Raw genomic sequence first — 26,793 nt, forward strand, 5'->3', positions numbered from 1 at the left:
AAAAACTCATAGCGTGCCTCATAATATATTTTTTTAGTTTTTTTCATTGCGAGTAACTAACTTTACATATCACATAACCTCTGATAATAGTTGATTTCTTAATTTACGATTACATTTTAAAGCTACCACTATCTACTATATCTACTAAGATAATTTTATTATATCCGTGATTATACTAATTTATTGATTTTGCACAGCAGTTTTTAATATATGAACTTACATAAATTTGAATAAATATTAATTTTTTAACAACACTTTTTAACTGATTATTATATTTAAAACACTGATTTGTCTTTACGATTATGTAGTACATATTACAGGAGAAAGTTTAATATATTTCAGCGCCATCTAGTGTTTAATTAAGCGAAGCTTATGCAATGTGGTTTATACATGTTAACATTAATTATACATATTGAAATAAACATCCGTAATAATAATAGAAAGTTATTGTAATTACATTATTACATTACTTCTAGAATAACTTATCTATTTAAGCAAAGATATATCGAAAATGTTTTGCGCTTTAGCTAATAATGTAGCAATATACAAAAAAGAAATACATTAATTGAAATAAAAATAACAATTATTTAATATATTGTGCTCTTCAACTTAAAATTATGATAAAATATAAACTTGTTCGAACATTTACTTAATCTTTGTTTAACAACGCTGACTATATAAAATTGTTATTAGAATGTAAATTATGTGATTTAATAATATATAATAAATACGACATTTTTAAACTAAGATTATAAAATTCACTACGATATTATTTTAAATATTTTTTTATTGCTCACTGGCTTTTTTGGTAAGTTTTTCAAACTTTTTAACAATTATTATACAAATCCAAGCATTTCATTATATTTATAGGTAACACATTTTCTAATGAAGCAAAAATTTAAAAGATTAAATCAAATATAAGCATCAATATCCATAATCTTTGATAATATTGCTTCGATGCGTTTACTTAGTAATCTTTCCCTTGTAATGCAGGCATTTCCTACAAATGGCATCTGCCTTATTCTTAATACTTTGTGTAGAAATCGCTCTATCAGATTCTGGTTTATCGTCTCCTTCAAAGGGGCCCTCGCTGAATTGCTGAATTAACTTCTTGATATAACTACCAGGGCCCTTTATAGTCAATTTCGCATTAGGGTCGTCACTAGCGTTACCTGCCTGTACATCTTGCACATTGCCAAATTCCGGGTTACCTATATTGAGTTTCTCCTCCACCACATTGAAATGAATTCTGTCATCGATTATCGACTTCTTAGCGTCAGTTGGCGTGATGATTATTTCATTTTTCTTAACGTCAACTGTTATTTTCGCGTCTTCGAAGTTCAAATCTGAAAGAGAGACATCTACCGATCTCGATCGGAACTGTTTAGACGGTGTGCTCGGTACGTAGAGTTGGTTGGAATCTATGTTCGCATCTTGCTTTATGGTGTTGCTCGAAGTGACTGGTGATGATGAAATTGAGCGATCTCCCGGACTCGAACCTAATAAACGAGCAGATATTAAAGGTCTTGTGTACGATGATGTTAGTGAATTGAAGCCTTTTAAAATATGCGATAACCCACCACCTATAAAACAGCTAGTTACCTTAATAATTCGCCCCGATTCGTTCACGTTTCAATCCTTTAATCAAAATAAAAATTGAATATTCGGATAATAATAACATATTATATAATAATTATCACATAATAATTAAGTCTCCCTCCTTAAAACTATTAAAGATTATGTTATTAGAGAAACTCACTATCCAAATAATGGAAAAACCAAATAAGATGAAGGTTATGTCTTAAAAAATAATGAATCTGTTAAAACGATTAAGCGTGAAGCAAGTGATAGATGTACATAGGCTATTTCATTATGTTCTTTGCTTTAAATCTTTAAATCGCTATTCTAATAGCGAGGTCACATAACTACTGATTCAGACCATAACTTCACCTATATTTTGTAGACAATTTTGCTGTGAAAAGTTAGAAAAATCGTCTCAATCAGACGCCTACAGATTTTGTTCGAAAATAACTATACCTACCACAAATATAAGAATAGATATTTATTTGCTATCTATATTAAAGCGGGTATGGTATTGACAAAGGCACAACCCCTACGAATGGTCATGAGCGGTGGGGATCGTTTATCATCAGGCGAACCACCAGCTCAGTTGCCAACTACATAAAAAAAATGTTGAAAGGTGTGTGTGCTCTATAAATATTAGCAAATAAACTTTAAAATGATCTGTTAGTGAGACTGAGTTTTACTAATAATGATAATAATAAATCTTCTAATTTGGTACGATCATATTTGTAAATAAAATAAAAACCAAAAGCATTGAATCGATTTCTAAAAATATTTCTACAAATCAAATAGCCCATATACCAAACCACCGACCGTTAGAAACGTCCTCTCTCTCCTCTTCAGAGCAGAGAGGGAGTGACTGCTCCATCATCAGGCCCTGAACCATGTCCATGCAAGAGTCAAGCGAGAACTTCTTTCCAACCATACGTATGCCGCGGATCCGCCTACGCATCTCTGTTAAATTCCCAAAATAGTTACACTGGAACTAGATTTTAAGAAGCTCTTAGTTTTTTAACAGACTTATATAAAAGATTGTTAATATAATATAAGAATATCGATGATTTTTAAATGATTTGTTACTAAGCAAAGTATGTGAAACCCTTTTAAATTTTGTTAAATAGGCAAATAATAAAACCGTAAGCAGACCACTTCTGTACACAACACTGATGTTATAAAGAAGAAGCTTTTGTATTTTAGTATGTTTGTAACGTTTTCACGCAAAAACCACTGGAGTGATTTCCAAAACTCTTTCACCATTAGCAAGCTGCAACTTCACTTAGTGGCATAGGCTATGTCCCGGCTTCGCTCGTGATACACATGTACCGGGCGAACAACTAGTTGAATTAGATAAATTATTTTTAAGAAAATTTTAATTTTTTAACCGAACGAAACCGAAAGCGGATAATAAATTAATAGATACTCCTCTCATCTATTTGAAGTTCCGTCTACGCAAGATTTTTCCACTATAAAACAAATGATCCAAACCCTCACCAGGGCTATCCTTTGGCTCCATCTTCAGCTGCGCAAACGTCTGCGCACAGGACGACAGCACCTGCTCATAGTCGCAGATCGCCACGTGGGTGCCGTTCACGATCTTGGGGCTCATGGGGCTGTTCGCTAGGAGCAGGCTGGTGCCAAACGTTGCGTTCAGCTCACGGGTTTCTGGAAATTGTTGAAGGTAACAGGCAAGTTAGGACGTTAGGAGTTTCTTATGTGATTTTCTCAAAGGAATAGTGTGTTAAAAATAGTGAAAAAAATTTGTCTTTATTTATTATACGAAAAACCATCTTCAGGTCAGAACAAGATTTACGACCACACGGGAGTCTCAGGCTTTTTAAATAAAACAAGAATCGTCAAAATCGGTACATCCAGTCGAAAGCTCTGAGGTAACAAATCCAAAAAAATATAATAGAGAACCTGCTTTTCTGAAGTCGGATGAAAACACGATAAATACAATTATTTTAATTGCATAATTAGGATTTTAGTAATTAGAATATAATTGAATAACTTAGGATATGAAAAACTCGAATGATATTACGTAATGTTTTATTAGCATTTATTAAAATTTAATAATTGTTAATTACTTAAAAATAGGGCTCCGACTTATAAATTATAAAACGTTACTTTCAATTAATTATACTGCATAATATACGATATTTTACCAGTTTATTTCAACCAGCTTAATAAAACCATGAGGTTCTGAAAGCGACAGTATTTTTTTAACTTTGATCAGAACTTTCGACTGGGACGGTCCATTTAAACGATTCTTATTTATTTGAAAGCTGGTGTGTCCGTGTTTGTTTTGTCGTTCATAATTATTTCCATAGTTATTACCTTTCAAAGATATCCTCGGCTTCTTAGTTACCGCGATGTTACCATTTTCTGATCCAAACATGTCTACCAAGATTTCGGAAGCCACGGTTTTTATTTCATTCCAATCATCTGTAAATTATAAATAAGATGATTAATAATTTTCAATGTTTAAAAGAAATGTAGAAATCTTTGTTATATAAAGCTGAGCAAATCTTGCACAAAACAATGGACAAATGGCAAAGCTGAAATACTATATAGGTACTGTATACCATACAGATACAATATCACACTTCACATTAATATTATAGATGTGAAAGTTTGTTTCTTTGGATATTTGTACGCCAATCACGCTGAAGCTACTTGACAGATTTTGATGAAATTTGATATACAGACAGGGTATGAGCTGACTTGGGTAATTGGGTACTTTTTATTCCAATTAAATGCTTCTTTGGGATAAAACAGCAATAACAATGTTCTAAAAAAATTATTACTGAATAAGTATTACTTTTAACTGGCATATAATATTACTAGCTGAAACCCGCGGTTTCACTCACGACCTACACGAGTAAGAGGTAGCATATGAGCTGAATCTATAATCTATATCTGTACTTAATACCAGATACGACAAGCTGTTAACAAACATCCACACACTCGCTAATAATATGAATTTTAAATATATATTCATACACTTACCTAAAATATTCTGATTGGTAGTTCGTTGTGAAGTCACAGTGAATCTTATCACGTATACTCCCTTGAAACAGGCTGGTACTGCGTGTATGTAGCCTCTTCCATTGAGGCGTTTTAGAAGCAGCTCCGTCAATGTATTCTCACCTTTCAAACGGAAAGCTACCATGCCTGTATGCAAAAGGGTTTTATAACTAAATACAAACTACGGGAATGTGATATTTATACGAATTTTGTAGAATTACGTTTCTGTTCTGTGATGATAGACAGTTATATAGAGTTACCTACAAAAAAGATGAAATAACTGTATGAAAAAAAAAATTCTTTCACCATTAGAAAGCTGAAACTTTGTGACATAGGCTATATATGTACCACGTGCGTATTCACCCGGGGTAGGTTTTTTTCGCCATAAGAAACTTCTCTGTACCTTTATACGTTACGTTACGTTACGTTATTTCGTTTAAAAAAATAGCCGAATTGGTCGAGACGTTCTGGAGTTTTACACGCTAAGCGTAATTGGAGATTAATTTTTATCTTCATATATATAGAATACTTTTAAGCACTCACCCAGGTTCCTTGGCTGTGGTATCTCGAATCGTTGATCAGCAAGCACCAAGGCCTCGAACTTTTGGGCCAAGCGCACGCCCTGAGAACATTATAAGAGACAGGACTCTTAGTTTAAATAATATCTTATACCTTTAAACGAGCAATTCTTGTATATATATATATATATATATATATATATGGAATCTCGGAATCGGCTCCAACGATTTTCATGAAATTTAGTATATAGGGGGGTTCCGGGGCGATAAATCGATCTAGCTAGGAATTTTTTTTAGAAAATGTCATATTCGTGTTTTATTCGTGTTTTTTTTTCCTGACATCTATTGGTGAATAATAATACTATTTTGCTTCGTAGATAGCTGGACAACTGAAATAACACATAGGCACTTTTTATGCCGATATTCCTACGGGATACGGACTTACGCGGTTTCAACCGCGGGTCACAGCTAGTAATGTATAAATCTTCTATCTTTAAACGAGCAATTCTTGTATATATATATATATACGCTCCACATATAGGCTCCAACGATTTTCATGAAATTTAGTATATAGGGGGTTTTCGGGGGCGATAAATCGATCTAGCTATGAATCTTTTATTTCATCATCTATTCTCTATTATCTATCTATATCTATCTATTTCATCCAGGTACTAATACTTAAAACGGTGAAGGAAAACATCGTGAGGAGACCGCCATGTCCAAGAATCAAAAGTTCGACGACATGTGACATCTGCCAACCAGCACTTGGCCAGCGTGGTGGATTATGCCCGAACCCTCATAGCAGGCCTCTGTCTTTTTTTCATGAATATTTTTGGAAGTAATATTGAAATGGGATCACATTAGAGGCGTCAATACCATGTCGTTCCATTTAATTTGGTCTAGTTCTCACAGTTTCACATAAGATTTTTGCTAAAACAGTCTGTTCAAATAACACTAATATTACCTCCCGTATGTGCTTCTGTAATCCACTGATTCCGTAATTACGGAGAACGAACCATAACTTCAACGCGCGGAAGCGGCGGCTGAGCGGTATCTGCCAATGCTGAAATTTATTTTATAATATTTTGTTATCTTATACCTTTAAACGAGCAATTCTTGTATATATATATATATATATATATATATATATATATAATTGGAATCTCGGAATCGGCTCCAACGATTTTCATGAAATTTAGTATACAGGGGGTTTCGGGGGCGATAAATCGATCTAGCTAGGAATTTTTTTTAGAAAATGTCATATGCATGTTTTATTCGTGTTTTTTTTCCTGACATCTATTGGTGAATAATAATACTATTTTGCTTCGTAGATAGCTGGACAACTGAAATAACACATAGGCACTTTTTATACCGATATTCCTACGGGATACGGTTACGCAGCACGCTTACGCGGTTTCAACCGCGGGTCACAGCTAGTTTTATATTATACCCATAAAATACCTTAGATCCAATCGCAAATTATCTCTAAACCACATTTCATCTAAACCGAGTCAGCGATTACGCGAATTCACACAGAGTTACTTTCAAATTAATAACATTAGTAAGGGAATACATAATTTTGACATAACTAGCTACTACCCGTGGCTTCGTCCATATAGTAGGTAAAAAGCCCTATACCAGATGACAATAAGAGTATAACGGTGCTTGGGGATGATTTTTTTTAACTATGATTAAAAATTTCCCTTAAATAAACTATTACACAATAATATAACAGTGTCATCTGTATAATGTTCAGACGAGAAACTATAACACACTAGCTGCGCCCCGCAGTTCCACCCGCGTAAGTCTGTATCCCGTAGGAATATCGGGATAAAAGTTGCCTATATGTTATTCCAATTGTCCAGCTGTCTACGTACTATATTTCATTGCAATCGGTTAAGTGGTTTTTGCGTGTAATAGTAACAAACATCAACGCGCTAATCTCAGGAACTTTGCAGAATTAATTTGGGACAGAAAGGATATAAGTTTTTATCCTGGATATCCACGGGAACGGAAAATATGTGGAAAACCCTGGGACTGTCTAAAGTTTCCTTTGACTCGAGCAAAACCGCGGGCGAAAACCTAGTTATCATTCTATTTATGAAAGTGTCATCTTGTCACTTAGGTTTTTAAAATGGGTAAATGACATTAAAGCTATACAATATATTATTTAATTTCCAATTAAGTTATTTCTTAATATTAACTTAGTTTAATAAGCCGAGATCCCTTTTATATTAAGTTTATTACGTATTAGTATTAAAATTAACATTTATGTTAGATATTTGTTAATTATATTATTAACTAAATTATTTATTCATAAGCATAAGGTTATTATTAAACCACCCAACACCATTTCAAATCACATACGAGGGGCTCCTTCTTATCAGGATTTTCTAGTTGTATCGCCTTATCGCCAACACACCCTGACGCCATTTTGTTATATCCATGAAGGATATCATCATCGGTGATGGGAGCGTGATCACCGGTGTCTCGCGTGTTAACATTATGTCGTACGGTGTTCGCTTTTTGTGTACCCACCTTTTGTAATTTTGGTAAAAAATTAATGAACATAAGAATATATAATCTTTTGGTATATAATTTCTTTAATAATGTTTTAAATAAGTCATCATCAACATCATCAGCCCATATATGTTCCCACTGCTGGGACTGGGACCTCCTATGAGGGTTTACTTAGGTCAGTTTAATTGAAAATCATTGAGCTATTTGAATATAGAAATTAATGTTATGACAATATTAAACTAAACTCAAACTCAAACTCAATCATTTGTTTATTCAATTAGACTTCTTCTAGAAGTACTTATGTATCGTCATAACACCGTTTTAACATTAACCACCGGTTCGGAGAGCAGTTTCTACAGAGAAGAGCCGGCAAGAAACTCTGTAGTTGCTCTTTGAAAATAAATAAACAAATATGTAGTGTATAAAAATAATTTAATTATCTTTAATTAATCTTAAAACCTAATGTTAATGTTTATACAATACTATCATACTAGCTAATACTCCACGGCTTAATAAACTACGAAAAACTTTTACCCCCCTTTCAAGCTAGGGTTTATTTTTTTAAGATACGTAATTTCAGTGAATCAGTCTGTCAGTGTCTTAATCATGTATTTTAATAGTCTTTTATCCTTTTAATCCTGAATCTGCATCTTCTTTTATTATTATATTTAATTACTAAATAACATATACAAATTCAAGTTCAAAAAACAAACTTACCATATAATCAATAGCTTTTCCTGAAAAAGAAAGAACGTTTAAAGATATCGTTCCAAGGAAAGCAACATAACATAACTAATATGTAATATCGACTTAATATGTAACAATGGTCGAAAGAGGTTTTCATATTCCATAAAAACTCGAAAAAAAAATTAAATTTTTTCTATTTTTGCATTAACTCAATTCAAAATTATTGCTTTCATAATTAACAGCAGACGATTACATCTTATAGTTTTTATGAACAAAGCAATTTCATCATTTCTTTATACCGAAACCTACGTCGTTTCTATCTGCGGAAACCAAACACAAAAATGTTTACGCCAATCGGTTGGAAACCCGCGGAGTTATCGAGTACGGAATTTAAAAAAACGCAGAAGAATAATAAACCTCTTTCGTTTTTAGGAACGTTTCAAAAAATCTAATAAAGATGATTTCTTACCAGAGTTTTCATGACGCAAATAGATGGGATTTACGTTAAAAGTCCGGTGTAGCGCCGTGCTGTCCCTTACCCTGAAAATTGACGCATTTTTATGACTAGCTGTTGTCTGCGGCTTGGCCCGTGTGGTCAAAACATTTCCATAGTACAAACTACAGGCTTGCATCCCCTTTTTTCATCGCTATCAGAATTTATCAAAAGTCCTTTCTAATCGGATGCGTTTACAACTACTAATTCAAGGACCTATTAAATGCAAAAATCTTACCACATAGCGGTGCAGTCGAAGTTCACCATCAACCATTTTGACGGGTTAAAAGCGAAAGAATCCGCGAGTTCCACCCCGTCCAGCCAGTGTCTGCAATTAATATTGTAATTTATTTATAACTAGCTGTACGCCCCGGCTCCAACCGGTACTCTCAAACTGTACATGATGTACAAATTTGATTGAAATCTGTTGAGTAAGAAATTTTTTTTTTGGCCGAGAGGCTAGGCGTTGCTACGGTTAGGCAAGAAACGCAGGTTCGAATCCTGCCTCGTGATCAAATTTTTTCTATTCTTTCAAAATTTCTAATTTATAAGGCATTTCAATGCTATAAAACTAAAAATTAAATTTAACAAAGGCCGCGTTCCATCGATACAATATTGTAATCATTGAAATAATGTTTCGTATTGGTTGTGATGGTTGTTAATCATCTCAATAACTGTTGAGTAGTTTAGGAGTCCATCGCGGACTAACAACGTGACACGTAAATTAAATAAGTGCCCATATATTGTAAGATTTATTTATTTATCCCATTCTACTTCAACACGCCAGCGCAGAGGCACTACCTCTGCGAATGTTCACGGACGGTGGTGATACCAGGCGAGCCACCAGGTCGGTTCCCCGCTATGACATAAAAAACGTCAACTGATTGAACAGCTGTAACAGACCTGTATTCAGGGCAGATGAATGCGCTGCCAGCGTACGCAGCGTCCACGTGCAACCAGGCTGTATGCTTCTCGCAGACCTCGCCGATCTCCCGGAGATTATCGAACGCCACTGATCCCGTGGTTCCGAGGGTAGCACACACCTGTTAATTTATTTAATAATCGTAACATAAGATACGATAATAACATATAATATAAATAGGCTACTGCCCGCGTCTTCAGACGCGTTAAATTCGCAGTTAAACCCCATCCAAACATTTTTCCATGTTATCACACTAATATTATAAATATTTAAGTCTGTTTGTTTTGGATGTTTGTCCGTCAATCACGCTGTAACTGCTGACTTAGGTGATGGGAAACTTTCGATCATGATTAAAAATTCCCTTGAAATTAAACAGGAATCTTGATATTCGGGCGGAGCCGGGACGAGCGTCTAGTGATAATGTAAATAACAGTTAAGAGGAAAGAGCATTTGGTACAATATAGAAAGAACCATATTAGGAAAGATTCGATAAGGAACTCAAAGATATGATAGAACATGGTATTTTCTTGTTTTTGTTTCTTAATGATAGAACATTTTTTTTATTTAACACGCTTTTTTTAACTTCCCATGTACGTTTCAGTACATAGGTATAAGACAAAGTATGTTTCTCTATACCTATGTCCCTATGTATGCTTAAATCTTTAAAACTACGCACCGTGTTTTGATGGTTTTTTTTAAATAGATAGAGTGATTCAAGAGAAAGGTTTATATGTATGATAACATCTATTAAACTACTCCGAATTTGACGCGTGTAAACCCGCGGGCAAAAGCTAGTATATTATACAATCGACTCCTTAAGACTTCATTTCGATCCACTATAAACAGACAAGTATAATTCAAAGTTTGTATACTTATCAAGGATAAGCTTTTGCCCGCGGCTTCGCGTAACCAAACATCACCGAAAATATAGATAAAAACTAGCTGCTAAGCTAGCTCTATAAAAATAAAATTAAACTCGGTCGCTGTTTGTAAATTGAAAAGACATGAAACAACTCTAATAAAGTGCATTTGTAAATAGAAGATGAAATATAAATAAATTTTTAGTTTTTCAACATTGAAATTGGGATGTCCTCTAGGCACATGAAGTTAAGGGAGTAAGAGAAATTCGATTACTGTGACGGGGTCACGAGTGGCTGAGAGGCTGGGTGTTAAAAGACTCCAGTTCGAATCCCGCCCCGTGATCAAATTTTTCTAACCTTCAAAGATTTCTCAACTCTTTCAAAGCTTATCGAAGTCAAAATAATAAAACGCAAGTAGCGCCGCGATAAATAAACTAGCGTAACAGGTAACGCGCTTCGCTCATCAATAATAATTCAATTTCACTCGCTTCCGAACAAAATTACACATTAATACCTTCATTTATCTTAAAACGACATTGCCTTGATATGGGATTATAACATACTAGGTGCGCCCTGTCGTTTCACCCGCGAAAGTCCGTATCCCGTTGGAGTATCGGGATAAAAAGTTGCCTATACGTTAGTGCAGTTGTCCAGCTAGCTACGTACCAAATTTCATTGCAATCCGTTCAGTAGTTTTTGCGTTAAAGAGAAACAAACACACACACACAACCATTGAAAACTTTCGCATTTATAATATTAGTAGGATAGTAGGAGTAGGACTAAATGCTTATCCCAACTCTGTCCGGATATTAAGATATTCCTGTTTTATCACAAGGGAGACTTTAATCGGGATAAAAAAGTATCCTAAACCAGCACAAACCCGTTCCATACCATAATCCGTTCAGTAATTTCAGCGTGATTGACGGACAAACATCCAAACAAACAAATTTTCACATTTATTATATTACTATAATATGCGAGACTAAAATCTAGAATAAGACAAAAAAACGAACAGATAGGTACCATTTCCAAAAATTTGCCTAATTTATGTTTTAGTAATTGAAAAATAATGGAATCATCATACTTTAATGGGATTATAACCTAAAACCTTTATAATGTCATAAAGTATATGCATAAAAATCAGAAATATGTATGTTATGCGTCACTATATAAGATAATTTGGTAGGATTGAATACATAATGCTACAGATTCGATACTATAGAAAAAATACATTATTTCTTTTAACTATGTCAAACTATGTTAATATCACATTTATTATAGGTTTTTTCTATACTATCATATTTGTAGCACTCATCATCATCAGCCCATATATGTTCCCAATGCTGGGAACATTTGAGTCTTGGACATGCCGGTTTCCTCACGATGTTTTCCTTCACCGTTTTAAGCGGTGGTGATGCTATCCACATGCGAATGAAATCGAAAAATCAATTAATTTCCAGCACGCTCGCCCGGCCTCGAACCCCGACTTTACGATTTGAAAGTCCGAGGTTCTCACCACTGAGCCACCACTGCTTATTTGTAGCACTAAGTTTTATTTAATTTGCGTTCCTGAAGACTATAACACGTCATTCTGTGATCACGTATGCATCTTATCATATACTGCAACCATGTAATCCTCTTCTAACATAATGTATCTCCTTTAAAATGTATAGTAGCAAAGACTAAAATCAATTTAACGATAGCAAGAAAGGCATATGAAAAAAGTTATATACCTCTAAAATGACTAACAAAAATAAAACAGATAAATAAATTAATGAAACATTTTACCATCATTTACTTTCGCGTCATCAACAAAAGAATTAGCAGACGCCATTTTAATAATTATTTACGATTTATATTGTGGAAAGCAATTTGAATATTGTCCCAGATGCATTATTAGTGTTTTCAAGATTGTAGGAAAGCTCAGTGGGACCAATTTGTGGGATTTATGAAGATGGCGGACGTCAGCTGTGACGTCATTTAAATTACTTGTTACATTGTTTTAAATACGCTGTAAAGGGGACTTAAATGTGGAATTGTGATGTCTTGGCTATATTTATATGATAATTAGCCGTTGCCCACAGCTTTGCCGCGTCTTAATAAATTTTCATGGTACAAGATTTAATCTCCTATTTTATCAGCATGGTAAAACGCTTACGTCATAACATCTATCTGCATGCCAAATTTCAGCCCGATCCGTCCAGTGGTTTGGGCTGTGCGTTGATAGATCACTATGTCAGACAATCTTTTAAGTTATATATATTTATGATTTCTATTTATGTTTTTGTACCAAGTAAAATAAAATCTGTTTAGCCCTGTACCTACAAAACTTTCAGTTTGAAATTTAACCGTAATTTTTAAATCAGTTAAATTATTCAATGTGTTTTTTTTTCTTTCTAAAATATCATGTTTTGAACAATTTGTATTCATTTGTTAATTTATATAAGCATCATTGTAATGATAGAATCAGTTCAATTGTCTCACCTGTTCTAGTACAGAGTAAACGCAAGGAAATTATTTAACATGCTACTGTGTTTCGTACGATGACTAGGGGAACAGGAAGCCAGTTTCCTTTATGTCACCCTTACCAGGTCCAGTCCTTTCTTCCAGTCGTCAATCCTTTCCTCACCCCTTTCCCCTTGAAAGTGGGCAGCTCTTTTGCAAAGGCACTACCTCTGCGAAAGTTTAAGGGCGGCGGTGATCGCTTACCATCAGGTGAACCACCAGCTCAGTTCAAAAAAAAAATCTTACGGTGACGTATATAAGTCTAACTCACCCAAAATGGAACAAGGCCCTTAGCTTTATCACTTAGTATCGCCTCGTCTAGTTTATCGCCTCGCATGCACTGCTTTTCATCAGACTCGATGTAGCGCATTCTCACTAGACCTGGAATGAGACTAGATTTTACCCTCTCACTTGCAAGTGACATTAACATCATTGGACCGCTGGATAGCTGAGTCATGCATGATCCCGAACCGCACACGGAATTTTTTGTTATTAAAATTTAAATATTTAAAATTTATGGCTATTAATTTATTTGGCAGACAGACATGACAGCTTGGCTATCCGTGAAGTGATTATTCAGTGATTAGTCGATATGATCTATCATAGAACTTTAGTCTAAGACATACATCTATCCGTCTTACCAATTAATCCAGCTTTTTCTACAGACGAATGGGCCTGATCAGAGCAGTAGCAGATCAGGTGGCCCAGGAGTTCCGAAGACTGCAACTCAGGGTTAAGCTTCGACAGCTCCATGAGAGCTCTGGTGCGAGCCGCTAGCAGGCTCACTAGAGTTGCTTCGCTTGCCGTTGTCTATTGGTTGAATAATGTTTGCCGAAAATTGTTAAATAAGAAGCTTTTATTGATTGTAATTATTATTGTGATTATTGCGTTACTCTTAAAAATATACAAAATTTACATTGAATGAATTGAATATACAAACAAATCATTTTCTACATATTTGTTTATATTTTTATTTAACTAAATTTCCCAAAGACTAGTCCACATCAGTTTAACACTACCTGAATAACACCACCTCCAGGGCTATCGTTCTTCTCATTGAGGAAGCATTCAGGTAGACCCAGCAGCTTCCCAAGCCAGTTCATGGCTATGGTCTCCAGCTCAGTTCCAGCAGGGGAAGAGGCCTGATGCAAGAGATACCCAAGAAAAATAAGCATCATCATCACCGAAACCATCAGCATCTATTAACGACTTTAAATCGTTAGAGAAGAAGTTTGAAAATCCTTAGATAATAGTAAATCTAGTGATGGATTTTTAATAAATAAACCTAAATAGTACATCTTATTCACACTTTAGAGATACAAACTTCAAAAGGATTTAGACCATTATTCCTTGGCTAAGTGTGTCTCATATCGTTGATATCTCTGATGAATCAATTATATGGATAAAAGAAGACAAAATATCCTGGTTCAATTGCAGTGGAGGATTGGACAATAGTGTAGACTTTTTTTAATGTTGCCAACGGGCAACTGAGCTGCTTGGTGAATGGATGGTGGCCGCTTTTAAGGGGTAAAAAATAAGCAAAGATTAATCGTCGCATTAAAATTTGGCCTAGTTCTGACATTTTGAATGCCGTTTAGTTTTTTTTATTAAAAATAGTTTAATTATTTAGATATTTAACACTTACCCAAGTAAAGCATAACACGTTCAGAGCACTAGACAGCATCTCTCCCATAATGGAGGGGTATGACGTCAGAGCTGGGAAATACGCGTGCATGTGGGGACTCTGCCAGTGGACAATCTAGAGAACATAACATCAATTAAATATAACGTATATATTTTAAGAGTGGGAGTTGAGCACGCTTCGGCACGAATTGGGCCAGCTCACACCAAGCAGGTACCACACCCCCAAAGAAGACGTCAAATACGTCTAATAAAACTGAACATTTAATAAAAAAAAACTGAATTGATATCGCTTCATCCGTTCTTGAGCTATGATACCATGGACAGACAGACACACAGACAAACACGCCAACCTTGTACGCTCTTTACGTCAGTGGTCAAAACAGGAAACTTACCCCAGGCATAATATGTTCCTGCACGTCTTTGAATATCTCGTCCCAGGACTCCGGGGCGTGGGGCGCCTCGCCCGGCAGCCGCTTGTGGAGGTACCCCGGCTGCACGTCAGGGTACACGCGGTGGTCACCAACATTTTCAAGGTAATCAGCTATGAAGTCCACCAGCTCCTTTGCTGTTGAAACGACAATCATCACACTCACGACCCCAAGTCTACTACCCTAAATATGCTCCAATTGTCTCCATTTAGTCTGCTAATTTAATGCTAATATGATCGATGGTGATTAAAACACAATCGAATCTATAAATGAGACATTTTGAAAGAATAGAAAAAAAATTAAGCACGAGGTAGGATTCGAACCCGCGTTTTTTGCCAAACCGTAGCAACGCCTAGCCTCTCGGCCACCCGTGATCCCGCCACAGTAATCGAATTTCTTCTACTCTTTCGGTTTCATGTGCCTAAGGGGCATCCCACGCCATCTATTGAGATGATTAGGAACCATCACAACCAATACGAAACATTATTTCAATGATTACAATATTGTATCGATGGAACGCGGCCTTTGTTATATTTTATTTTTAGTTTTACAGCATTGCTTTAAAACTAAAAATTAAACAACCGAATCGAATCGAATGTGTAATTTAAAGTAGATTGTTTTTTTTTTTCTTTGTTTGAACGTGCTTATCTCAAGAATTACTGGACCGATTGTAAATTTTCTGTCAGCATTGGATATGTACGTGATCCCAGAATGCTGTAGTTTGTATATCTACCACGCGCGAAGCCTGGGTGGACTACTAGTTGTGAATAAATTGACGATTCAAATGTTCTTTATAGTACACTATCGTTTTGAGTGTGATTTTTACTAAATAGTTTTTATTGAATTGAGATCTGAACACAAAAATAATTACGTAATCTTTGATATCAATGTGATCTTAATCTGTTGTGTGTATTTAATTTAAATAAATAATTAAATATAAGATCTTTTTTGTACTATAACCTCTTAAGTTCAAATGTACGCTTGTATCACATATGTATTCAGTAAAAAACTCTAAAAGAATCGCACAAAGAACTTCAATAGAACTTCTATCTCAAAGGACATACTTTATATGTTAATTGGCCATGCATCTCGGTCATTGATTAATCTTCAGGAAATTTTTATCAAATTATTAACTATCCGGGATAGTAGCAACATAAAATAAAGCCTATGACACTCAGATAAAGAGGTTTTCTATTTAATTTTTAGTTTTATAGCATTGAAATGCATTATAAATGAGAAATTTTGAAAGAATAGAAAAAAATTGACCAAATTTTTTTTATCAGCTTTTCTATTTGTAAATTAATTGTTTAAATCGCTTCAGTAGATTAAGAATTACTTCCGCTTTTTCTTCGAAAGCGAAGTGGATGTCTTCGAAAGATACACAGCAATCCAGCTGCGCCCCGCGGTTTCACCCGCGTAAGTCCACATCCCGTAGGAATATCAGGATAAAAAGTTGCCTATATGTTATTCCAGTTGTCCAGCTGTCTACGTACCAGATTTCATTGCAATCGGTTCCTTACAAACTTTCTCATTTATAACATTAGTAGGAAGGATTGTATATTAAAACAATTTTTATTTGAAACAACAAATAAATAAAGTGCGAGTTGGACTTGCGACACTACAATTTGTTAAATCGTATAAATAAGCTAAAAATCAACTTTAAAAAATACGATAAATTTCTTTTCCATCCAATTTGTAATCGTGGCAACCGTTGCATACCCTGTTTTTATAGATAGATAGGATTGTTTATAAGTGAAGTCCCGCGTCCCCTAGTGGGGTATGGGGCAGATGATGTACATCTGTTTCACTGATCGATTTTCTTTACGGACAAGTAAGTAGGTGATCAGCCTTCTGTGTCCTGCCAGACCGAGGCATTATTTTGTGTGCGTCTGAGAATTGAACCCAGGACTCCTCGGTTCTACGCTCATGCGTTAACCGCTGTACCAAGGAGAATTGTTTATAGCACTATAATAAATTAACTCTGAAAATGTTTAACATTTTATTATTATATGCATATTTTTTATAGCAAGAAGATGAGATGCAGCCATTTAACAGACGGATGGACACATAGACAGACAGACGGATGGCGAAGTTTAAATAAATGCCGTATTACCCTCTGGGCAGAGAACTAAACAACCAACCCATTATCAATACTGCCTTACAATAAGACAACAATAAAACCCAATATAACACTGCTTTATTACACAAATCCTACCATTTGCGATTCAATCGAACGCGACTTATCGTAATCCGGGATAAAATTTACGCCTTCGCACATCGTTTGCCGCCATATTGGATTTTGAATTCCTTAACATAAATACGACACTGTATCTTTTTAACCGACTGCGAGGATGCGAGTTTTGTATTGCATACAATAAATACGCTATTCATGAATATAACTTCACGTGCATTATTTTAAGTAGAGAATTCACTAATTTAATCCACTATATTCGTGCTTTAATTAACATTAAAGATGACGTCATATTGCAGACATATTAAAAAGCATAAATACGTTTTATAATATTTAAAGCGTGGAAATTCATACATGGGCAGTGGTTCTCAAATTAACTGAATTTTATATGGCCTTGTTACGTTATAAATTTCGATTGGGTAAACCAATTTTCGATGGTTTTGTCATTTATTCTTATAAGACACATTCAGAAAACATCATATCGACACGCGCCCACCAGCCGTCAAATAAAAAAAATCATCACCAAAATTGATTCACCCAATAGAAAGATCTGAAGTAACAAAGAGAAAAGGATACAGAATTGAGAACCCTCCTCTTTGAAGAAAAATAAGAAATTTTGGAAGAATAGAAAAAAATTGATCACGAGGCGGGATTTGAACCTGCTTCTTTTTGCAATACCGTAGCAACGCCTAGCCTCTCGGCCACCTGTGATCCCGCCACAGTAATCGAATTTCTTCTACTCTTTCGGTTTTTCTATCAAAATTTCTCATTTATGTAGCACTAGCTGCGCCCCGCGGTTTCACCCGCATAAGTCCGTATCCCGTAGGAACATCGGGATATAAAGTTGCCTATATATTATTCTAGTTGTCCAGCTGTCTACGTACCAAATTTCATTGCAATCGGTTCAGTAGTTTTTGCGTGAAAGAGCAACAAACACACACATCCTTACAAACTTTCGCATTTATAATATTAGTAGGAGTAGGATAGTAGGATAGTAAGATTTCAATGCTATAAAACTAAAAATTAAATTTCGGTTAAAAATTGTTCATTTTCTCGTATTGACAACGCGACCCCCAGTCTAATTGCTAAGCTATTACCCATAACACCTAAGGGTTTATTACAGCGGAAGGTGAAGTGACTTCTCAATTCAACTAGATCAAGGGCATAGGGTCATATAATCATAGACTAATAAATCTAGGTCCTATCTAATACCTATTTGATGATAAAAAACTGTACAATCAAGTATATAATTATGTAAATAATAATGCATTTGTTTAATTTCAATCTGGGCTGTTTTTTCTATTTATTGATCTGTGATTGTCTTAGCTAGTCACTTTGCCCGGTTTTGCTTGTGATAAAAACTCTAAACGACTTGTTAGAAACCAGGATTATTAAAATTGAAGTTCCAATATCTTCCTACTTATATCCTAGTAGTATCCTATCCTACTATATAATATTATAAATGCGAAAGTTTGTAAGAATGTGTGTGCGTTTGTTGCTCTTTCACGCAAAAACTACTGAACCGATTGCAATGAAATTTGGTACGTAGACAGCTGGACAACTGAAATAACATATAGGCAAATTTTATCCCGATATTCCTACGGGATACGGACTTACGCGGGTGAAACCGGGGGGCGCAGCTCGTAAGCAAAGAAATGTGATTTTTTCTTCTAAATAGTTTAAAATTAACTGTTAATTCACTTGCCAGTGGTTCTCAACATTTTTTTCAACATTTTTTTGTTGCGGCACAAATTCGATTCGATTTCAAAAATTTAGCGACACACAAAGAAAAAGATAAAAATTACTTACTTACTACAACACACTGCATAAATAGTTTTGACAAATTATGACAAAAAATTTAAATATACGAAATAAACTAATATATACTACAATAATAACTACACGTTTATTAAGGGGTTAATTAAAGTATTTTTCTTTTTAAATGATGTATTTAATAACATTAACATTATTATACCCCCGGCCTACTACGGCCTGGAGGCCCCTACTCCCTATTTTGTAAAAATGGAAATGAAATAAATTATTTTTATTTATTTATTTCATTCCATTTATGTATGTTTGTAATGCTACACAAAAACTAGTGAACCGGCTTAAAAATTAGTTTCACCTTTAAACAGCTATACTTACACTGAGTGACATAGGCTAAAATGACACTGATATTATAAATGTGAGAGTTTGTTTGTTTGGATGTTTGTTCGTCTGAAATGAAACTTGGTATACAGACAGGGTATGAGCCGACTTGAGTGATAGGATTTTTATCCCGATTAAATGCTCCCTTGGGATAAAACAGTAATAGACAGTCATTAAATCATAAATGTCCTATTTGCACTCGCGTAAAGCCCGGGTGTAATATATTGAATAATATTCATTATTGTTATTTATCAAGATTGTATTATATTCATTTATTCATTCATAGTTCTTACCTTTAACTCTGAATTCTCGGTGGTCCATTGTGGTCATTGGAATCTGAAACAAATTAAATATATAATGAAAACTATACAAACAAAATAATACAAATGTTATGTGAAAATTTTTCTGTCTGTTTTTACACGCTTTTTATTAGCTTCACCTGTATGTTTGTTTGTATGTTTGTTTGTAACCGACTTCTTTGGGCGCGATTTTGACCCACTTTAAACGGCCAGATTTCGTTCAAACTTTGTAGATTTATTGAGGACCGATGACAATACACTAATTTGATAAAATTATTCCATTTTTTAATTTGCAAAATATGATTTTTGTTAAAGCGTGTTTTTTAGTTTTTTTTAAACTAATATTTATTATTAGCTCTCACTTTAAACAGACAGATTTAATTCAAACTTTGCACACTTATCAAGGACTAGCTGCGCCCCGCGGTTTCAACCGCGTAAGTCCGTATCCCGTAGGAATATCGGGATAAAAAGTTGCCTATATGTTATTCCAGTTGTCCAGCTGTCTACGTACCAAATTTCATTCCAATTGGTTTAGTAGTTTTTACGTGAAAGAGCAACAAACACACACACATCCTTACAAACTTTCGCATTTGTTATATTAGTAGGATCAGTGACAATACTATGAGTAATTGAATATAGATAAATTATAATAATATGCGGTATAAAGTAATAATAAAATAATTATATATACATAAAATAATTTCCTTACATATAGTCCACAAATATGCAAGTGAGAAAGTTTATTTGATTCTATAACTAAAGCGTATTTTCAAGTTTAATTTAAACAATATTTCACTGTGAAATCAACTGATAAATATATAAATTTAATATTCTTTAAACAGTGGGCAGTGATGGTAACTAATTCGTTACTTGAAATAATCAATACTACCCTACATTTGTAAGGTTTCCGCCGCGTATTACCGTCATTATGTAAATATATGAAGGTTATCAAAATACTGGCCAAATTATAAACCTAAATTATTGTCTATGAAAAGATCACCTGAGGTTGGTACCTCAGTTGGTACCTGGAGTGGTCTCCAGGTTCTATAATGCGACCAAATAACAACAGACCCCTACCAAACAAAAGAGAATCACGTCAAAACCCAAGTAGAAATTTCGAAGCTGAAGAAAAAATGAAATGAAAACTGAATTTTATTAATTCGCCAGAATTGTGGTTACATAGTTTTATAAATAACTAGCTGCGCTTGCGGTTTCACCCGCGTAAGTCCGTATCCCGTAGGAATATCGGGATAAAGAGTTGCCTATATGTTATTCCAGTTGTTCAGCTATCTACGTACCAAATTTCATAGCAATCGGTTAAGTAGTTTTTGCGTGAAAGAGCAACAAACACACACTCTTCACAAACTTTCGCATTTATAATATTAGTAGAATAGAATTTATGTCCGCACAACTCGCCAACAAATGTGCCTATAAATATTAATAGATTTGATTTTCAATTTTTAAGCTATTTTAATTAATTAAAAATTTACTTCTATGTGAATTAGACCTATATGTAGATAATGTCGTAAATTGGAGGATGGCCAACTGTTCTTCAGTTGTTTTTAGCTTAAACTAGATTTGCCCGCGGCTTCGCATGCGTTAAATTCGGAATAGTTTAACAGATGTTATTATACATCAACCTTCCTCTGGAATCACTCTATCTATTAAAAACATCCCCATCAAAATCCGTTGCGTAGTTTTAAAGATTTAAACATAAATAGTCACAGACAGCGAAAGCGTCTTTGTTTTATACTATGTCCTGATCTAGTTTAGTTTAACAACCTAGCGAAATTACTAGATGTCTATATTACAAAACTAATGAGTTTGTTTGTTTGAACGAACTAATCTCAGGAACTGCTGGTCCCATTTGAATAATTATTTCAGTGTTAGATAGCCCATTTATTGAGGAAGGCTAAGGCAATATATACCACGGGCGAAGCCGGGGCGGACCGCTAGTCATAAATATAAATAGTAGCCCTTAAATACTTTTCCATTGCCACTATTATAGGTGTCCTAGCCTTTAAATTCGATCAAACAACGATGCATCACCTGTCTGACATATTTACGTTTCATTTCTGTATCTCTTCCAACCGTATTAGTTTTTGTCAACGTGAGCTGGCAATGGATTGCGTTAGATATTTGTGTGTTTGTGCAAATATTAGAAATACATGATAATAGTATATTTATACACTGATCTAGGTGACTAGTCTAGTGGTGTCACTCGCGGTACTCGGGTGAAAAGTAGTCTATGTGCTAATCCAGACTATAATCTATCTCTATACCAAATTTAATATAGACACGATAAGCTGTTTTCGCGTGAAAGTTAAATACACACTTAGTAACTTTCCCGTTTATAATATTAGTAAGATTCAGGAATCACGATCCTATCCAGTATTGAATGATTTTTTGTTATCGGTTCAGTAGTTTCTGAGATTTGCGCGTTCAAACAAACTTTACCGTACAATATATACCTATTAATAATATGCAGTATAGGTATATAACATATAGATAAGAAGGGATAGATTTTTATCTTCAATGTTGTCGAATTAAAAATCCTACTTTAATATAATAAATGCGAGAGTTTGTAAGGATGTGCGTGTGTTTGTTGCTCTTTCACGCAAAAACTACTGAACCGATTGCAATGAAATTTGCTACATAGATAGCTGGACAACTGGAATAACATATAGGCAATTTTTTATCCCCATATCTCTGCGGGATACGAGCACTCCGTGCTTTATAACTGAAAGATAATTCAAAGATTTTAAAATATTTTTAATCCGTGAGTATTGTTTTTATTATTGTAGGTACTAAACGAAATATAGTGAATTAGGTATAATTTTTTAAATGTTCTTATAAGGTCACCTTATACCAATACTTTGTGAGACCCTGTTTTTCTCTTGAGTAATGAAGTTAATATAAATATTCTATGATTACTATACGTACATAACCTCAATCAATATATGGCGATAATAAAGTGTTTAATATAGTTAAGTATAAGTTTTTATTATATGTGATTTCGATAAATTATATCTAGATGTTCTAACGAATATATTATAATAATAATTATAATAAATATACTTAAAAAAGGCTTTAATGATAGAAACAATACATTGTCTAATACAGAGTGTACTTAGAGAAATTATTTATTCTTGACGATAATAAGATCTCATGACATATTGTTTTGTCACACAAGTTTGAATGTCTGTCCGTTTAGTGGTTCAAAATCGAGTCTAAAGGGGTCAGTTACATACAGGTGAAGCTAATACATGCATGATAAAAACAAAACTGAAACTACTAAGAAAGATTTATACAATTATCATAAATATTACGCTAGAAAAGAGTCGATTTTTCTATCCTCGATTATTTATTCATAAAATATCGTATTATACGACTATTTAAAATCCTACTTATATTATAAATGCGAAAGTTTGTAAGGATGTGTGTGCGTTTGTTGCTCTTTCATGCAAAAACTACTCAATCGATTGCAATGAAATTTGGTGCGTAGACAGCTGGACAACTGGAATAGCATATAGGCAACTTTTTATCCCGATATTCCTACTGGATACAGACTTACGCGGGTGCAACCGAGGGGCGCAGCTAGTGTGATATAGTTTCTCGTCTGAACATTATACAGATGACACTGTTATATTATTGTGTAATAGTTTATTTAAGGGAAATTTTTAAATATAGTTAAAAAAATCAGCCTCAAAAACCGTTGTACTCCGATTGGCATCTGAGATAGGGCTTTTTACCTACTATATGGACGAAGCCACGAGTAGTATCTAGTTATGTCAAAATTATGTATTCCCTTACTAATGTTATTAATTTGAAAGTAACTCTGTGTGTATTCGCGTCATCGCTGACTCGATTTAGATGAAATGTGGATTAGAGATAATTTGCGATTGGATCTAAGATATTTGATGGGAACGGAAACTATAGCTGCATAACACCTTTTGAAGTCGGTTAAATGCAGCATAAAGCTTGGAATAAAACAATGGACATAAAGTCTAAAACTTTTCGTTTTTAATAAGCAAGACTTAATGTTCCATCTTCAACTTAAAATAAATATTAATATGAAAGCATTGTTTATAAAACTTATGGTTACCCAACTGTTATCACACATCTAGTTTTCTCCTATTCATCTGCTTGTGCACTAGCGTTTCACCCCGGCTTCGTCTATTTATACTCAGGGATCACGAAGTTACATATCTCACAGTGAACGTTTTTGAAATCGGTACAGCACTTCCTGAGGTAAACGTGTTGAAACAAATAATGTTATTAGTAAGTGAGAAATTTTGAAAGAATAGAAAAAATTGATCACGAGGCAGGATCCGAACCTGCGTTTCTTGCCTAACCGTAGCAAAAATTTCTCATTTATAAAGCACTAGCTTTTCGCCCGCGGCTTCGCCCGCGTAGAATTCGCTTATATTGCGTGACATGGTAAGGAGCATTTTCTTCGCATTAAAAAGTATGGTTTGTTCTTTCACGTTGTTCACGTTTGTTCACGTTTAGCTCCATCTACATACCAAGTTTCATCAAAATCGGTTTGACAATAATGAACTTTCATACAAACTTTCCCCCTCTTTCAACTCTTTCTACCCTTTTTTCGCGATAAAAAGTATCCTATATCCTTTCCCAAGTTCAGTTCTATCTTCATACCAAATTTTGTCAAAATCGGTTCAGTGGTTTAGGCGTGAAAGCGTAACAGACAGACAGACAGACAGAGTTACTTTCGCATTTATAATATTAGTAGGGATTAGTAGGGATTTCAATGCTATAAAACTAAAAATTAAATGTTATTAGTATTATAGTATCGATTATTATAATTACTTCCGTATTTTTTAAGAAATAATTATTAATTTGTTAAATCGTATGATATATCCTACTAATATTATAAATGCGAAAGTTTGTAAGGATGTGTGTGTGTTTGTTGCTCTTTCACGCAAAACTACTGAACCGATTGCAATGAAATTTGGTACGTGGATGCTGGACAACTGAAATAACATATAGGTTAATTTTTATCCTGATATTTTTAAGGGATACGGACTTACGCGGGTGAAACCGCGGGGCGCAGCTAGTACTTTAATAAATTTGATATAGGGATTAAAATTAGGAATATATTGACAGTACTATTTTTCGTGTCATAAATTTCTAATAAATTCACTTCATTTAAACTTTTCAAAATGTATAAAAACCTATATTTTTAAGTTGTATTTGAATAAATAAAGAGATTTTTCTAATATTGTTCATGTTAAAAGATGTTCGCAAGAAAACCTTTATCATATTTAATTCCATTCTTTCTTATATAATAAGTTTTTAATTAACTTCTTATATAATAAGCAACTTAATATTAACACCTATTTCGTTTTCGTCATAGTGTGTGTGTCCATATACAGATATTTATTTTCTTCTTTTCTATTGTACCAGTTAAATAATAATAAGTATTTGTGGGTGAATTGAACACTGCCCACTTACATAAAAAAAGTAAATATAACTTTTTCCATATGTTTTTTTTTCTTATTATTTCAAGATATATATTACATTTATATATTATATTATATTATTTATATATTATATTATTATATTATATTTTATTTATATTTTAGTTTGAGCTATATCCCACTTTAGTAAGTATTGAATTAAAATTTCCATCCATATTTACTTTGTTCTAGTTATTTATTCATATTAAATAAAAAATGGTTAATGGTTACACGTTTTAATAGTTTTTTAAAAGCGGGCAGCGCATTTTCAGAGGTCTGAGCCTCTGAGAATGTTCATGGGCGGTGATGATCGTTTACCATCAGGCGAACCACCAGCTCAGTTGCCCGGTATGACATAAAAAAAATATAATAATAGAGACCCTACGAAATGCTTTAAATACATTTTAAGGTCTAGGTCTAGCAAACTATTCTTTTTATTTTCTTATTTTTAGTATTTAAATTTTATCGCGAGGCGAGGATAAAGCAAGTATAATCATACAAAAGAATAAATTAAAAAAAAATTGCATATTACATTTGTACGCTATATTGTACGCTACGCACACTTAGCTGAAAGTTAAAAAAAACCACTGCCTCAAAAAAAAAATACTCACACGAACGTCAAAACTGGCACGCAGCGTTCGAGATTCGAATTTTCAAAATTCAAAATACCGTTATTCGAAATTCGAAATTTAAACTAGAGAACGTCCGTAACACTGTCCGGCGACGGGGAAATGTGAGGCTTATATAGGGGTTGGTGCTCCGGTGCTTGCCGACTGGTTGGCGGATTTGTTTGTGTTGTTTGCAGCGATGAGCGGAGCGGTTTTGAATCGCTTTGAAATTAATAAACACAATTTTTAGAAAGAAAGAAAGAAATAATGTTTATTTAACACCACATAATTTTAACGAACGTATAATAAAAAGATGGATAGTTATAAACTAATCGGTGTGGTGAAAAAGGTTATTAACTCAGCATACTGCTACGCGTAATGCGCAGCGCTGATTTTCAACAGCCCTATTCAGTGTTTAGCTATTTAATGGCAGGAGAAATCCAAAAATACGTTATTACCTATTGCTGATACGAATCTTTGTCTCTTTAAGCATTAAAAGGTTAATGTGATGTTTATCTTATGATAGTTGAGTTATACAACCTGATATAACTTACACCGTACGCAACAAATCTTTTAAGCTCTAGCTTGAAATAGGAATATTATATATAGTTTAAAATAAACGGAATCTAATAAATTCTCCCAATTGTTCCTACAGATAGTAATATACGTAAAGGATTTTGTTTAATCCTAATGAGATGATAAATCCAATCCTTGATGTGTGTAAAAAGTTTGATTTTAATTTGTCCGTTTAAAGGGGTTCAAAGTCGGTTACATACAAACATGCAGGTGAAGCTAATAAAAGTGTGTTAATCTATACTAATAATATAAAGCTGAAGAGTATGCTTGTTTGAACGCACTAATCTCAGGAACTACTGGTCCGAT

The 26,793-nt window shown here is 34.1% G+C and overlaps 1 protein-coding gene across 1 annotated transcript; it reads right to left on the reverse strand.

The window, feature by feature from the left end:
* Nucleotides 1–26,034, reverse strand: LOC119836418 (histidine decarboxylase). Its single transcript, XM_038361732.1, has 18 exons — nt 25,915–26,034; nt 19,818–19,860; nt 15,150–15,322; nt 14,759–14,872; nt 14,133–14,255; nt 13,755–13,923; nt 13,385–13,494; nt 9,730–9,869; nt 9,065–9,154; nt 8,803–8,873; nt 8,364–8,383; nt 6,091–6,189; nt 5,152–5,230; nt 4,591–4,755; nt 3,919–4,026; nt 3,076–3,246; nt 2,398–2,538; nt 1–1,499 (listed from the first exon to the last, which is right to left on the reverse strand). Exons 2-18 carry the CDS (start codon nt 19,852–19,854, stop codon nt 964–966), a joined length of 2,346 nt encoding a protein of 781 aa, XP_038217660.1. The 5' UTR covers nt 19,855–19,860; nt 25,915–26,034; the 3' UTR covers nt 1–963.
* Nucleotides 26,035–26,793: the final 759 nt, after the last annotated feature.

Source organism: Zerene cesonia, chromosome 24 (assembly GCF_012273895.1).
Source record: "Zerene cesonia ecotype Mississippi chromosome 24, Zerene_cesonia_1.1, whole genome shotgun sequence".
Taxonomy (NCBI): Eukaryota; Metazoa; Arthropoda; class Insecta; order Lepidoptera; family Pieridae; genus Zerene; species Zerene cesonia.

Coding starts and splice junctions, on each gene's coding strand:
- LOC119836418 (XM_038361732.1), bottom strand. CDS start 19,854: ATGACCACAATGGACCACCGAGAATTCAGAGTTAAAG. Junction 15,323..19,817: donor CCGAGAATTCAGAGTTAAAG/GTAAGAACTATG, acceptor TCGTTTCAACAG/CAAAGGAGCTGGTGGACTTC. Junction 9,155..9,729: donor TTCATCTGCCCTGAATACAG/GTCTGTTACAGC, acceptor TATTAATTGCAG/ACACTGGCTGGACGGGGTGG.